Source organism: Rhopalosiphum padi, chromosome 4 (genome assembly GCF_020882245.1).
Source record: "Rhopalosiphum padi isolate XX-2018 chromosome 4, ASM2088224v1, whole genome shotgun sequence".
NCBI classification, from domain to species: domain Eukaryota; kingdom Metazoa; phylum Arthropoda; class Insecta; order Hemiptera; family Aphididae; genus Rhopalosiphum; species Rhopalosiphum padi.
This window is the reverse complement of record NC_083600.1, coordinates 49,611,094-49,625,905: the sequence shown is the minus strand read 5'-3', so window position 1 is coordinate 49,625,905 and position 14,812 is coordinate 49,611,094. Positions and strand designations below refer to the sequence as shown.

General features: G+C 23.9%; 1 protein-coding gene across 1 annotated transcript in view; it reads left to right on the top strand.

Annotated features, from left to right (window-relative positions):
• Positions 1-14,812, top strand: part of LOC132930495 (uncharacterized) — a 111,995-nt gene that overhangs the window by 86,150 nt on the left and 11,033 nt on the right. Inside the window, exon 4 of the mRNA XM_060996411.1 lies at positions 1,531-1,664. Coding sequence (XP_060852394.1) covers positions 1,531-1,664 — 134 coding nt within the window. The remainder of the gene's footprint in view (positions 1-1,530; positions 1,665-14,812) is intronic.

Below are 14,812 nucleotides of genomic sequence, written 5' to 3'. Positions count from 1 at the left end.
GGACATTAAAAGTCTAATTCTACTATTTAATCCTGTAATTAGGTGCTCTACAAACTATAATTAATAGTGAATTTAGATTTTTCTACGTTAAAATATTTATACAGACTGATATATTTTTTTTACAATAATAAAATGCCATTTTACTATATTTTATTGTAATTTAATTTTATACATTACATAAATTAAATCATATTAAAAATTTTAAAGTTGATATTATAGTTTTTCTCAAGAATCTTTACCTACTTTACCTAATTCAGCATTCAAACTAATTTTAGTTGGGACAAAACACAACGAAAATAAAAATAATAAAAATAATATAAAAAATAATAAAAAAAGTAAAAAATAATAAAATAAATATAAATATAAAAAATAAAATAAAATAATAATGATAATCACATATTATAAATATATACATATAATATACATAATTAATATAATCGGGTTCAATAATAACTTAATTCATCTTCTGAGTGAGTAAAAAATAACAATTTAAAAAAATAATATTATTCTAATAATTTCATCTTAAACGATATTTACAACAATGACAATAATTTAAAAATGTGAACATTGCATGGTCAGATTTTTTTTATCGAAGTGATCTATGTATACGTTTACACAAATACACAAAATGTGTGTGCTGAAGAATTACTCTGGAACATTTATTTGACGTTTTTACAGCCATTATCATAGCAATTTATAACAATTATTTATAATGCTTCTTCTACCACCTGCAGAACAAAAAACATAATCGTAGATTGTAAGATTGTACACTATTTTTAGATATGTACTAATTCTTATGAATAAATCATGACCTATCCTATATTATAATATATACACACATTAAAGGATCAGTTAGTAACATAAGTAACTGATATATTTAATTATTCTAACTATGTTTTTATCATTATTATTATTATTTTAATGTATTCTTGACATTAAATCATCTAAATTAAGGTGTATAAAGCTTCAATTATTAACATTTATATATCAGAATATATTTTTTATATAGTAAGACTGTAATAAATTATGTTTTAATTTTTTAAATTTAATATTAGTAAAAATCATAATAATTATGGAGGTAATAACAGTTATTACATCTTATATAAAATATAACTATACATATCAAAGTTTACTAACTGTTATTATATACTCTTAAGTATTTTAAATACGTCAAACTCATTCTACACCGTTGTCTGAATAAATGTAATTTACAATTATTAGTAGTATTACATACCTATAATGTATCAATATTATATTAATAATTTACGATTCTCTACTAATTGCACTTTGTAGGTTTGAGGGTGTTGTCTTTAGTGAAATATAGTTTATAGCTATAATAGTTAATAGCATTTAATTTCATCAATACCGTTATCTTTTCTTTTTTTTTATAGATTTATATTGACATTTTTTTTGTATAAGTAATGTAATCAAAAATAAAAAAAAAATATTAACATAACTGAGAAATATTTTTTGTATTTGCTTAAATTATTCATAGACATTTCATATCATTCTAATATTGTTTTGTTTCAGAACTACCAAAATCAAAACCAATAATTGTAACGGATAAAGACAAATATGATCCAGGCGATACTCTTGTAGCAAATTGTACGTCACCGGCTTCTAAACCTGCAGCCGTCCTAATGTTCTCTTTAAACAATATGCAAGTGAGTACATCAATGCGAGATAGTCTTTACAGCTATTTATATTAAACGATGAAAAAATGCTTCTTATGGTTCTTAAAATGATTTAATTTTTATATCGTGGTTTATAATACTTGAGAGTTTCGCATGTTTATTTTGGTTTATATGCAAACTAATCTCAAAGGAGTGGAGCCCGGTTTAATCACGGATTTTTTTTTTTTAAATCTGCGACAAAATTTGGAAATTATACAAACAATATTTTTTAAATTACTTATCTGATTTCTTCCCCTCTTACTAGTCACGTTTATTCTTCCGCGCTCTTTAAAATAGTTTGCCGAAGGTCATAGGTACGTACCTATTATAAGTCTATAACATAAATTTTATGTATAATTTATGAGTTTCTGGCTGTTACATTGTCTATAATCAATAGTTGGTTTGAATTTATTCTAATAGTTTGTAGCGATAACTAAATTTTAATAAAAGTTAATAATCATTAGATGTATAATCATTAACTTGATGCATATTATACATGGATATATTCATAAGCAAATTACAAATAATATAGGTAATTTGTTCATTAATAATGTTATTACAAGTTATATTCAAATATTAAATAATAATGTGCTTCTCTCAGATTCTGATTGTAAGTAGGTACGCGTGATTTTTTTAAAAATATACAAACTAACCAGAAATGATTATGTATTCCGAGGAAAAAATATAAATAAATTGAACTAAGAAATGTTAATTTGACAAACTAACTAACATATTATATCTTTATACTGTGCAATTAATGATTTTTTTTCCGAAAATATGACCTTTTATCAAATTGCTAGATCGTATAGTAAAACAATATAGGTAGTTATTATTTACTGGTATGCACATCTATTATTTAGAATATATTATATATTAAATGCTTTATTAATTGCATTAACGTACCTAATATGATCGTTGATAATATTATAATATGTGTTCATAAGCATATTTTTATTTAGGATGATAATATAAACCTCATACATTTATACTTAAAAATTTTAAGTAAAGTAATTAACGTAGAACCAAAAAGGTTATAATTGAATATATTAAACAATGATTTTTACAAGGTTAATCGAAAACATTAAACAGATCAATTATGATATAATTATGACGTTCGGGTAATATTTATTTAGTAAAGCGATTGGTATGCATGTTCCATGACTGCAATCCTATAATTACCTATATTTCCTAAGCAATATAAAATTGTATTTTCTTGAGTATAAGTGTATAACTTACTGTAACGATAGTGGGTTATAGCCTTAAAGTTATGTTTAATATAATTTTACATGCACAAATAAGAATCGTATGTTGAATATTATTTCATAAATAAACTACTGATTTCTAAATTTCATCATTAATTTCTAAATTCTGAAAAGTATCTATTCTAAAAAACGTATTCGTTTTTTTATACATTTTTTTTTCTAGTTGTATCTTAGCTTGTTGATGATTTATTTTTATTATATTTTTCAAGAACACTATTCCCTATATGAAAAATAATATGTTTAGTAGGTTTTATATAGCACTTTACTGAAACAAATATTTAGTTTATAATAATAACTTGAGTATAGAGCCATTTAAATATTCCCAATAAACTCTATGAGCTCAATGATAAAATACGAAAATTTCGTATTTATTTTTTTTTTTGCAGAAACCTTTGAATACTCTGTATTCTGTGTTCTACTAATAGGATTTACAATATTTTAAATACCCTGATTAATAGCCTCATTAAAACATAATTTTACTATTAGTTATATTTTATTAAGCATGATATAACGTTATCGTCAATATGAGAAGATGAATTTTGATGACTTTTAATATTGTTCAAAGTGTACTATTCTGTAAGTTGTATATTTCTCATATGGTGCATAGATAATATACGCCTACATAATTTATATTTTATGTATCTATCTACACTGTAATAACAAGAAATGTGTTTAATAGAAAAAAAATGTATTTACTTTGTAGACACTTTAAAAACGACGCATAATAATATAATATAATATTTTACTATATTACAATGTGATTATTTTCCTTTAACTATAATCATTTTGTCAAGTATTGGTTTAAACTAAATGCTTAATACAGGAACTATTCATATTATTATGTTAATTTTAAAATTCAATGTTGTGTGCATTATTTTGAACACCTGCTTTTAAGTTCTATTACGAGATTCTAACTTTCTGCATACCATTATACGTATTTGGTCAAAAGCTACAACAATTTACCATTCAAACTTTACTAAAATTTAATTTTGTAAGGTATTTATTTTAATCATGTATATATTTCAATAGACATTATATATTATTATTATCCTTAGAACAGAAAGATCTAGGAACCTACTTATAATCTACAGTGGGTAATAACTTAATTTTTATGTTTTAAAAACTATGATTTTCAAAACTCTTAGCTTTTTTTGTAGACATATAGAATTTCCAATTTATTTTTCTAATTATATTAAAATAGTCATTTTTATGTAAATAAATTATTAAAAATCACAATACAAGATTCCTCGTAAATTTTTCTTATAGTAAGTACAAAATCATAATAATTAGGAAATCAAAAATATCCTCAAATTATTTTGTTGTTTAAATGTTTCAATACATCAAATGTAATTACTTATGCTTGACAAGGATCTTCATAATTTTTTTTTTAATATTTAGAGTTTGTTACTATCCTTAATTAGTACAGTTTACAGTATAACAAATATTTATAATATAAATATTTAATAAAATATCATTGGAAATATTGGTTAATATTCGACGGTCTTGACTGTCTTCACTCAGAAAGATTTTCGTGTACAATGATTTATTATTGAATTCAAATTCGACACATCCATTACAGTTATTATAGTTTTTGTGAATTTATCTAATGCATCAACGTCACAAAAAAAACTCATTATCTATATTTTAAATTATTTATATTATTTTTTTCTCTCAGTGACAAAATTTGTAGAGTTCCTTTTGTTTTGGAATGATTATTAGGTCATATTTTGTTACTTAAATATGAGAATTTAAGGTCTTAGGTGTTCTTAAAATAATTGATCTGGCATGTATGTGGTTTTGATTTCTTCTCGAATTGGATTATATATTATATTCTAGTAATATATTATGTATAATTATTACCTGGCTTCCACATAATTAACCTATGGAAATTATTCATTAGTCATAAAATATTAAGATATAATTAAATGTAGAATTAGCACTTATTCTAAATATTCAATAAATAATCTGTTAAATATAAAATGCGTTATTTTTAATGTTTGAGTTGATAGGCCTTTTTTTTTCGTTTATCTCATTCTGACAAATGTTATTGATTTTATTTATATATTCTATTTGCCATTGTCTATAGTAGTTTAATATTGCACACATTTTTGTAAAACAAATAAGTTCTCCAAGTGATTGACGCATTAATATTTTAGATAAAACATTTAGTTTGTCAACATTTTTAATACCTATAAGAAGTTTAAAATTTTAAATTCGATAACATTTTATACAAAGGATATTTATTTTTTGCTTAAAAATCTTACAAAATGTCAATGTATGTTTGGTGTGTTCGGTATTTTCTGCATTTTAATTGCATCATTAATATTGTAACCATCAGTTCTTATATGAGATGAATATAGATGTGTATTTTAATGATATAAGTTTTTGATATATTAAGACTTAGATTTTAAAACTCCAGTATTGTTCAATACCTAGTAATTCTATATTCAATATTTTAATACGTTTTAAAATTAATCGTCTCAATGATTAATTTTTTCAATAAAATCCTATAAACATTGTAGTTAAGTATATACAATATACTCTGCTCAGAGACTCGACTAAATAATAAGTATTGATACGAGAATTCGTAGTTTATTATTGATTTTTTAAATTCATGGTAATTAATACATCTTTAAACCGTTTCAAGCTGAATGAGATTTTATTCTTTTTAATTTTATTCAAATACAAAAGCAATTTTAAATACGTAGGTACCTATAAACATTTATTTATTTGTTAGAAAAATCTTAATTATCGTAATTTTTAAGTATACATTTGTAAATAAAATATATTTATTACTATTTTAAAATTATACGTGACGTTAATACAATAATACATTGTTTTATATTTTTGGACTGTGATTTCTACTATTATTATAATATTCTAATAATTAATGTACTATATATTTTGGTTGTGTTAAACTGTGTACAGTTTTGTATGAAAAAACTTGAAAATATTATGGGAGCCGTGATTACAATCTACATTTTAATCTTCTGTGTTGTTAGCAGTCCATATTTACTAGTTTACTACAACAAAATCATATGCCAATTTTACTTTTGCCCCGTGATACTATGTTTTTAACTCTAAATCTTATCTAACTTTTTATTAAAATGTTTCTAAATGATTTCTAAAAAGATAAATTGGAGTCAAGTTAAAAATGTCTACCACCTAATGAAAATTGCTGTTAATATAATACGTTTTAATCGAAAAAAAAACCGTTTTTAAATTTATTTTAATATAACACCAAATTGAATCTTATAATTATATAATGGCTATGCATTCTTTAAACTTTACTTTGAAGCTTTGTCTCATAATTAATCAATCCGTAATGTTCATGATTACCAACAAATTATTCAATAACAAAATAGTATTCAATAATCATTAAGAAATAAAAACTTTGAAATAAGTACATAAAATTATTTAATCAAAATCAATTTAGTCATTTCATATACAAATTAAACTGAAAATATATTGAATCTTAAAATTAAAAAATCGATTTTTATCAATTATCAAATGATATTGTAACAATTTATGAAAGCGATAAAAAATAACGAAGTATATGTGTGTATTTTTAGTATAAATATATTAGTATACCAATAAACTTTATGGAATTTAGAAAATGTCAATTATAAAACTATGTCTTAATTTTTTATCTACATATTTAATATTTTTATAATGTAACAATACAATTATAACAATAATATATATAAAAATTTTTTTTTTGTTACTTGTGAGGCTAATCATCGTAAATGATGTCTTAACGTTGGCAAAGTTCTAGTCTAGGTTTGTACTTTGGATATTTTTTCACCAATTTTTAAACATAGAGCTCCCTTAGTTTTACTTATTCCGTTACCTATTTCCTTGTTAATTTCGAATCAACTAAGAGGTTTTATTGCTATTTACAGAAGTGTATTTCGATGAATTAGTAATTTTTAATTTTTGTCCTGAATGCGGCAGCCCAAATTGATTTATTTATTGCCCACACGACAAGTCGCCAGTATTATAGAAGACATTTCATATTATATGCAGGTTTGAGATATGATTTTAGGAATATTGGGATTTCATCACAGCTTAAGTTTTTTTTTTATTTAATGTAAGTTTATTTTTTGTCTAGGTATATTAATTCATAGAGCTATTTTATTTTTTATTTAAAGCTATTTTATAGGATTTATTGGTTTTGGAATCACAAGTGTAATTCATCAAAATATTTTTGTAGAACTTTTATTGAAATTGTCTAGGATTTATTTTTTATTAAAGTTTACGGTGTTCATCTCGGATATAATACCATTAGTTGCACTCAAGTTGACTATTATGATAACTTTAATGTTAATTAAATTTAGTAGTAATTTTACTGTTTAATAACATTTAAAGTTGAAAATATAATTATAGCTTTCCGTTTTAGCAAGTTATATAAGTAGTTACTAGGGTGAATTGGTTAATTTTATTTATTTATCTCGTGAATGACTCAATTGGATAATTTATGTTTATCAGTTCTTCATAGATTTCAAATTTGGTGATTGACGTTGGCACATTATAATTATGATGGTTGAAATTTCTTTATCACTTTCATTTTTAAGTTTGTTCGTGAAGTATCCGCACTTTTTTCTTATAAATATTTCCGATATCATCGATTGTTTCTACATTGATTTCAGCTTTATTGTTTTTATCTATTGCACTCGAAGGCGTTGTGTAGTACAGTTGAAATTTCTGCGGTACCTAAGTTTGACGTAACTTGTATTTATTACGAATAATGGTGTACATTTTTCATTGTTACTTGCTGTTTTCCGTGTTATGTGGTTAGTTATTAGATTCAATATGTTCTTTATTAATAAGTGATATTTCAATGGGAGTACAGCAATTTGGAGTAAAGAAATATATCAAGGTTTGGCGGATTATTGGCTTTTTATTTTTTTTTTCTAGACGATATAAATTTGATATTGGTATCGGAGATTGGCAACAATAACTGAGAGTCATACTCAAATGTTTATCTATTTTTTTATTTTAATGAGGAGTTATGGCTTTGATTTCTCTAACCAGATTATTGATTTACGTGTAATATTTATATTTTTATTTAAAGATTTTGATGTAGAGTTAATTTTGATAGTGAATTTAAACGATCTTATTTCGCGTAGGTGAATGTTTTTTTTTAATCATAATATAGTTAATATTGAATCGTGTTAGTACATTTTGAAACATATAATATAATATACAACACTAGATAGAAGCGTCATAATATTACTGTGATACTATACTGTAATACTAATATATATATTGATAAAATCTGTGCACAAAATTAAAGTCTTGTCTCTGCAGTAACCAATCACGTACTATTAGATATATTTCAATATTTTCATAAAAACTATGAGGTACAATAATCCATGTCCAATAAATGTGTGTAATGTTTTATTATTATAATAATATTTACATTATTTTATTAAAATATAAAGCTATTTTGAGTTATTTATGATAATTTCTATAATTAAAAGTAAACTATATTTAAGAACTTTCCTTCGTAAATTAATTTTTAATACTTAGAGAGTAAATTGCTTCGACTAATGAATATGATAATATTATGTATATTGTAAATTTTATACTTAATATTTCTAAACACGCATAAATTAAAAAATTATTTATTATAATAATAACCTAGATTTATAATAATAACTTCTCTAAAAATGAATTTTGTAATTTCCTTTAATGTTTCTAATATAAAGTTTTTTTTTTTTAATGTAAATAATTTTATTATTTACAGAGACATATGTTTAAAAACCAACGATGCTTAATATCTAATAACGAAACACTAAAATAATTTTCACTTGATCGACATTTTACTCGTTGAATAAAATACTCTAGAGAGTCCAGGATCATAAGTTTAATTCTGTTCACGAAGTAGATATTAGACAATCACGATCATTAAGAGTATTAACGGACAATATAATATGGTAGTTCGGGGCCGTACTTGACCTAACGGGTATATATTTTTTTCAAAACGCTCTCGTCTATACCCTCTTTACCATTAGATTTAAAATGGTTGGTACATCACGTTCTAGTCATTGACATTTTTTTTTTTTACACAATATTTTAACGTGTAGATAATATATAGAATCACGACATTAAGTTATGTGTTACCTATATATTCTTTTAATATTATTATTATTTTTCCACTAGGGGAAATGTTTTTGTTCGAATGCCCGAGGGTTCTTTTTACTATCGGTATACATTATTTACTAATTACAAAATCTGCAGTATGCAAGGGTTCGTTTTATTCTTTTTTTTTCCCGAAATCTGCAACTCCTTATATTTATACTTGATGCATGATAGTTCAAGTGACCACTTAACTGGTCTCGTTAGTGTCATACTGTATAAACACGAGTACTTCAATGACATGGGTCTCGAGTACAGAACAACATAATGAGACGGCCATATAACACTGTAGACACTAGCTGGTATGGTGTAGATACCGACAGTTCAATCCAAAATACTGGATAATGGTACTGTGATATTAAATTATAGACACGTCTGCCATTTATTTCTCATCTACCTAATTTGTTTGATTATTTCTGTGAGAAGTTATGTATAAATACTACTGTGGTAATGATAAATACATATTTTAAACAGTTAATATTTTAATAATATAATAAATAGTTTAGAATTATTTTGTTTAGAATTGCAATAATATTAAATGATAAAAAAGTTTTAAACGAAAACGTCACTTATTTCCGTAGAGATCTGGAGTTATCGAATTGAAGACTCTTTGGGTAGAGTATTCAGAAAAAATAACTTCCTAATGACACTTTTATTCTGTTTAATTTCAATAAATACAGACAATTTATTATGTACATCGTTTGCGTGACTTTCAGAGAATACTAGATATTTAGTTCATAAAGAAAAATTGTTCACTGTAGACAGGCACGAAATGATATTACGGCTTATTTTATGACCAATTGTTTTCTTATTACAGTTTAAAATTTTAAAACTATGAATATTATCTATTTTTCAATTACCTTAAACGTTAAAGTTCATAATGCCGTTATAAATGTTGACAATTTATCAGTTGAAGATAAGTCATTACAAACTATATGTATAACATTTGATAACATCGTCAAACAGTGTAAAAAGAAATTATCTTAAAATATATATCGTTGTATCGTATCTCCCTTTTTTATATTCAAATAATTTAAAGAGTTTAAAAGAAGTTTTTGCTTTCCATTATTTACTCTTTCTTTTTTTTTTGCTCAAGTTTAGAAGTTTTTTTTGTTTTATATGGTTAAGTTGTTAAATTATAAAATATTAGACTTTAATTTACCAACTATAAAAACAAACTGATACGATGTTTAGCAATAAAAACAAATTGATACAATGTGTTTAATTATTATAGGCATACTAAAATCATTGGTGAATATAAATCAGCAGTTTTTAATAATTGTTTCCCTATCCGCTTCACGTGTGTTGATTTAACTATAAGCAATACGAATCACATTAAAAAAAGTTGATTATTAAATGTCGAAAATCGCATATTTTAAAATAATATCATGTTTCAACAAATAACAATATAAATAATAGTTTTATCTAAATATCAATTTGGCATTTGCGTAAATATATTATATTTCACCAGAAAGGTATAGGTACTCTACAAATTTACTAGGTACACAAAAACATCCGTGAGTTAATTATTATTTAAAATACTGAAATACTTATAAAAACTGATCAAGGTACTCTTTCGTAGTAAAAAAAAAAAAAAATCATGGTGATTGAAACATAATAATTTTATTAAATTATGTATAAAATATGTACACTATGACTTTTAATGAATAAATATTTTTTCTAAAAGTGTGTTTGTAGATAACTATGAATATTATTTAGAATACTTATTACACTAGGTATCCATCCAGGAATTTCATATAAAAGTGTTGTGTATTTAATAAAAAAAAAAAAAACTCTATTAGGTACACCTAATTTACTATTAATATTGTAATTATTATTATTATTATTATTATTATTATTATTATAAATTACTTGTTATATATAATTTAAAAGTTTTCACAAATTCAACTAATACAGTATATGTATAAACGTTGTTATAACTAATATAAAATCATATAAAATTATGTGTAATAGCTAATAAGTAATGGGAAATAATTTCTCGATTCCCTTTGTTAATAATAATATAAATTATTTTTTAGTTTTTCAACTGATGAATTATTAATTAATTTACGTTTTTGTCCGAGAATTGTGTTCCTCTATTAAAAATAGAGTAGTATTGATAAATAGTCAGTAAAATAAGTAGAATTCCAAGAAATATTTGGAAAACATTGAATCTAAGAATAAATTATTTTACGTCAAAATAGATTTTCATTGAAATTAATAATAATTAGTCTCACGCATTTTCACAACTTTCAATCACAATATTTTGTTAAAAAAGTTTTTAATACGTAATCTAAAAACTTGTAGGAAATATTTTATTTATTTAGACACAAAGAAAAAACTTTATTAAAATTTGTTTTCTAATTTATATTACATTATTACTTTACTGATGGATGATGAATTACGAAAACATCTCTATACGATTGTATTTAACTATGATTACAGCTACGTGTAATACATTCAACTTTACTGAGGTTCAATGTAAATGTAAACTTCAATATGTTACACATTTAATGTAAAATTGTACGCGTACTCAATGTAATAATATTATTTGTTCTAGACATTCAATTTAATACTTTTGATGACGGAATTCAATCAATAAATATTTTCAAACATTTATTAATCAAATAAAAATAAATAACGAATAATTCTATTTAGGTACTTACCACACATTAAGAATTATGCAATTATAACATATTTTTGTATCGCACTTAAATTAAAATATCCACATTTCGCTTATTTATTGAATCATATTCGTGAAAAGTATAATGCTAGAACCTAAAACCACCAAAAAAATAAATCTCGTTACAATACGATTTGTGTTTGAACGATTCGTTATTTAATTTAAAAAATATATATTTCTTTAAATCGTTTAATAATATTTTACTTTTTGAAATATTAATTCTCATTAGTTAATTCTGTTTGGTATTGCAGGTAGAATAACCCCGTAAACCTTGTATTTTCTTAACTTATTAGCTTTTTTTTTTTGTCATTAAATCAACATCGTTAAGCGTAGGTACCTAAATATATCACTATTTCCACGAGATGGTAGCAGTTTATCACGAGTATACACTCAGTGAACAAAGCACAATAATTGATCCTGCACATGTTGACCACAGCATAGTGCATTGTCCACTGTATTATACCACGTTTTAATATTGTATTCCGTTAAATTGTCAAATCCGTTTAAATCACTTTGATTTCCACCCTATGCATAAGGGTTTAGTACTGTTAGGTATCGTCTCCTTCCTACGGCTATAATAATACGCAGCTGACAAAAGCACACCCGGTTCATATTTCATTTTTGCGCCTGGGTTATTCACTAATGACTTAATTATATAGAAGATACACTGCCTCCATTCTCCACCTTCGCGTCCTATTTTCGGCTTTTGATTAGCACCGGTTGTTGTATTTATCTTGTGTAAAATAGAAATGAGTGAAATTAAGGAATAGAGGAAAGGGAAGTGGTAAGCATATTACCCAGTCTAAATAAACTATACCAGATGCAGCGTTTTAACTATTAACACAGTAATAAAACCTTAAATGGAAAATTATAAATCATATAATTATTTATAAAGTCACGTTCTTCAGAATATTTTTAAAATCAATTTTTTTTTTATGTTTATAATCTGAATAAAATCTGAACGACGGACAACAAAAATATATATCACTGTTCTGTTTTTATTTAAAATTTTGAATTTTAAATGCAATGTTCCGTGTAAATAAATTAAATTAAATTAACTGCGAACATAATTGATAATAAAAACTAATATTATTTAGTCAATTATTTTGATCTATTTTTTAGGTCAATAATATACATTGAAAATATAAACTATCACTTTTTCTACAGACATACCTATAAACTTTTATGAACACGATAGCGTTTTGCATTTATTTACCCGCTAGATTCAGACTTTAGAGTGCTGTAAAATGATATTTTTTTCATAAAATATTTAGAACTGAAAACAAATTTAACTTTATAATATTAGATAGTTTATTTTTTTAATTATATAAACTACTTTCAGAGCATAGATTTGATATTTTTGCTTCTATTTTTTTAACTTAAAAATGTATACAATTAAATTATTATAAAAAAAAAATAAATATATTTTAACTATTATAAGATAAATGATCGACGGCTCCAAAGAATAATTAAATTCAAGTATGCAAAGATGTTTTTTTGTAAAATCTTATTAATATACTTAAGTATGATGTGTTACTTCATTGATTAATATAATTTCATTGATAGCTTAATATTTTAACGCAAATAAGCATACAGTAAGTAAATACTATTGAATATTTCAATATTACTTCATCTTAATTTTTTTTATGCTATATAAACATAATACATGTAGTATACTTATATAAATTAATGTACACATTTGAATACGACTTATATACTTGGAAATAACTGAACCAATTGACATAACATTTTGCATACATATTCTTTGAGACTCAGGTAGTATTTACTATTTATAACTTCAACCTCTATAGGTTTCCATAAGATAGCTCACGCGTAAATTTTATTTTTGCTAACGAAAATCTAATATTTCTTTGTTTATATAATATAGTGTTGCCATTGGTTACTGTCCGTATGTCTTGTAGCTTATATACTTAAAAACTACTCGATCGATTTTAACGGAAATTTCAGAAATTGTTTTTACAGACATCAGAAAACTTAAGAATATAGTATGAACGTCGTTAAATATCGTGTGCTTTATCCAATTTTAGACAGGCAGATTGTCCATCTCAGTCGTATTAGTCCACAAAACGAGGTACACGAAGTCCGGATTTGACTATGAAGTGATATACACTAAAACTGAAGTACATACAATATAGCGCCATATTTTATGTGTGTTTTTCATTTTATTTTTGTTTGATGGGTTATACACGTATACAGCTAGTTTTTCATTACATCGTGTTTTAAAGATTATTAAATGGCTACAATTAATAATGTAATAATAATTAATAATACAACGATATACCTAAGCACAATAGAAAAATAAGTTTTTATTAAAAGCATGAATTTACTCGGTACTCATTTAAAAAAAAAACAGGATCTGTCTAACTTCTCGAGTGGTTAAATTGTCATGTAGTTCATTTAAATAAGAGTATTACATTCAGGCATTCAGTATGTCTTTATTAAATTGTCTCGTCTGGTTCCTTAAATGTTATATAACATATTACATGTTCTGCATTTCAAACAGAAAATTTTAGCGAGGCAAAGTAACAGCTAAATATGCTATTTAGTGTTTATTATTACCATACACAGTATGTGTATACATACACATGCAGTTATAACTTAAAGTGTAGTTTATGGAAATAAAAATTGTAAATAAATTCTAACGGTGTTTTTTTAGTGTACAGAAAAACAAATGTTGTCAATATCTTTCTTTACCTAAAATGGATGATAAAATTGTAATAAACTAATAACAATTATAAAAATATATAATAGTTGATAAACAATTTTAAATATACCGTTTAATTGTATTATTCTTGATCATGGTTTTATACGAAAAATGATTGAGAAACAAAAACCGTACGCGACAAGTGATCTACTGATAAAATTGTATTAACAAAATATATGATCAATACAAATGTATTAGACATACAATATATAATATACAATTTACATATTATATAATAATATCTGGACCAATAAAAATAGTATAGGTACTAATTGAGCCATTATATAAACAAAAAAATATACTAATAAGTCCATACTCAGGAAAAATT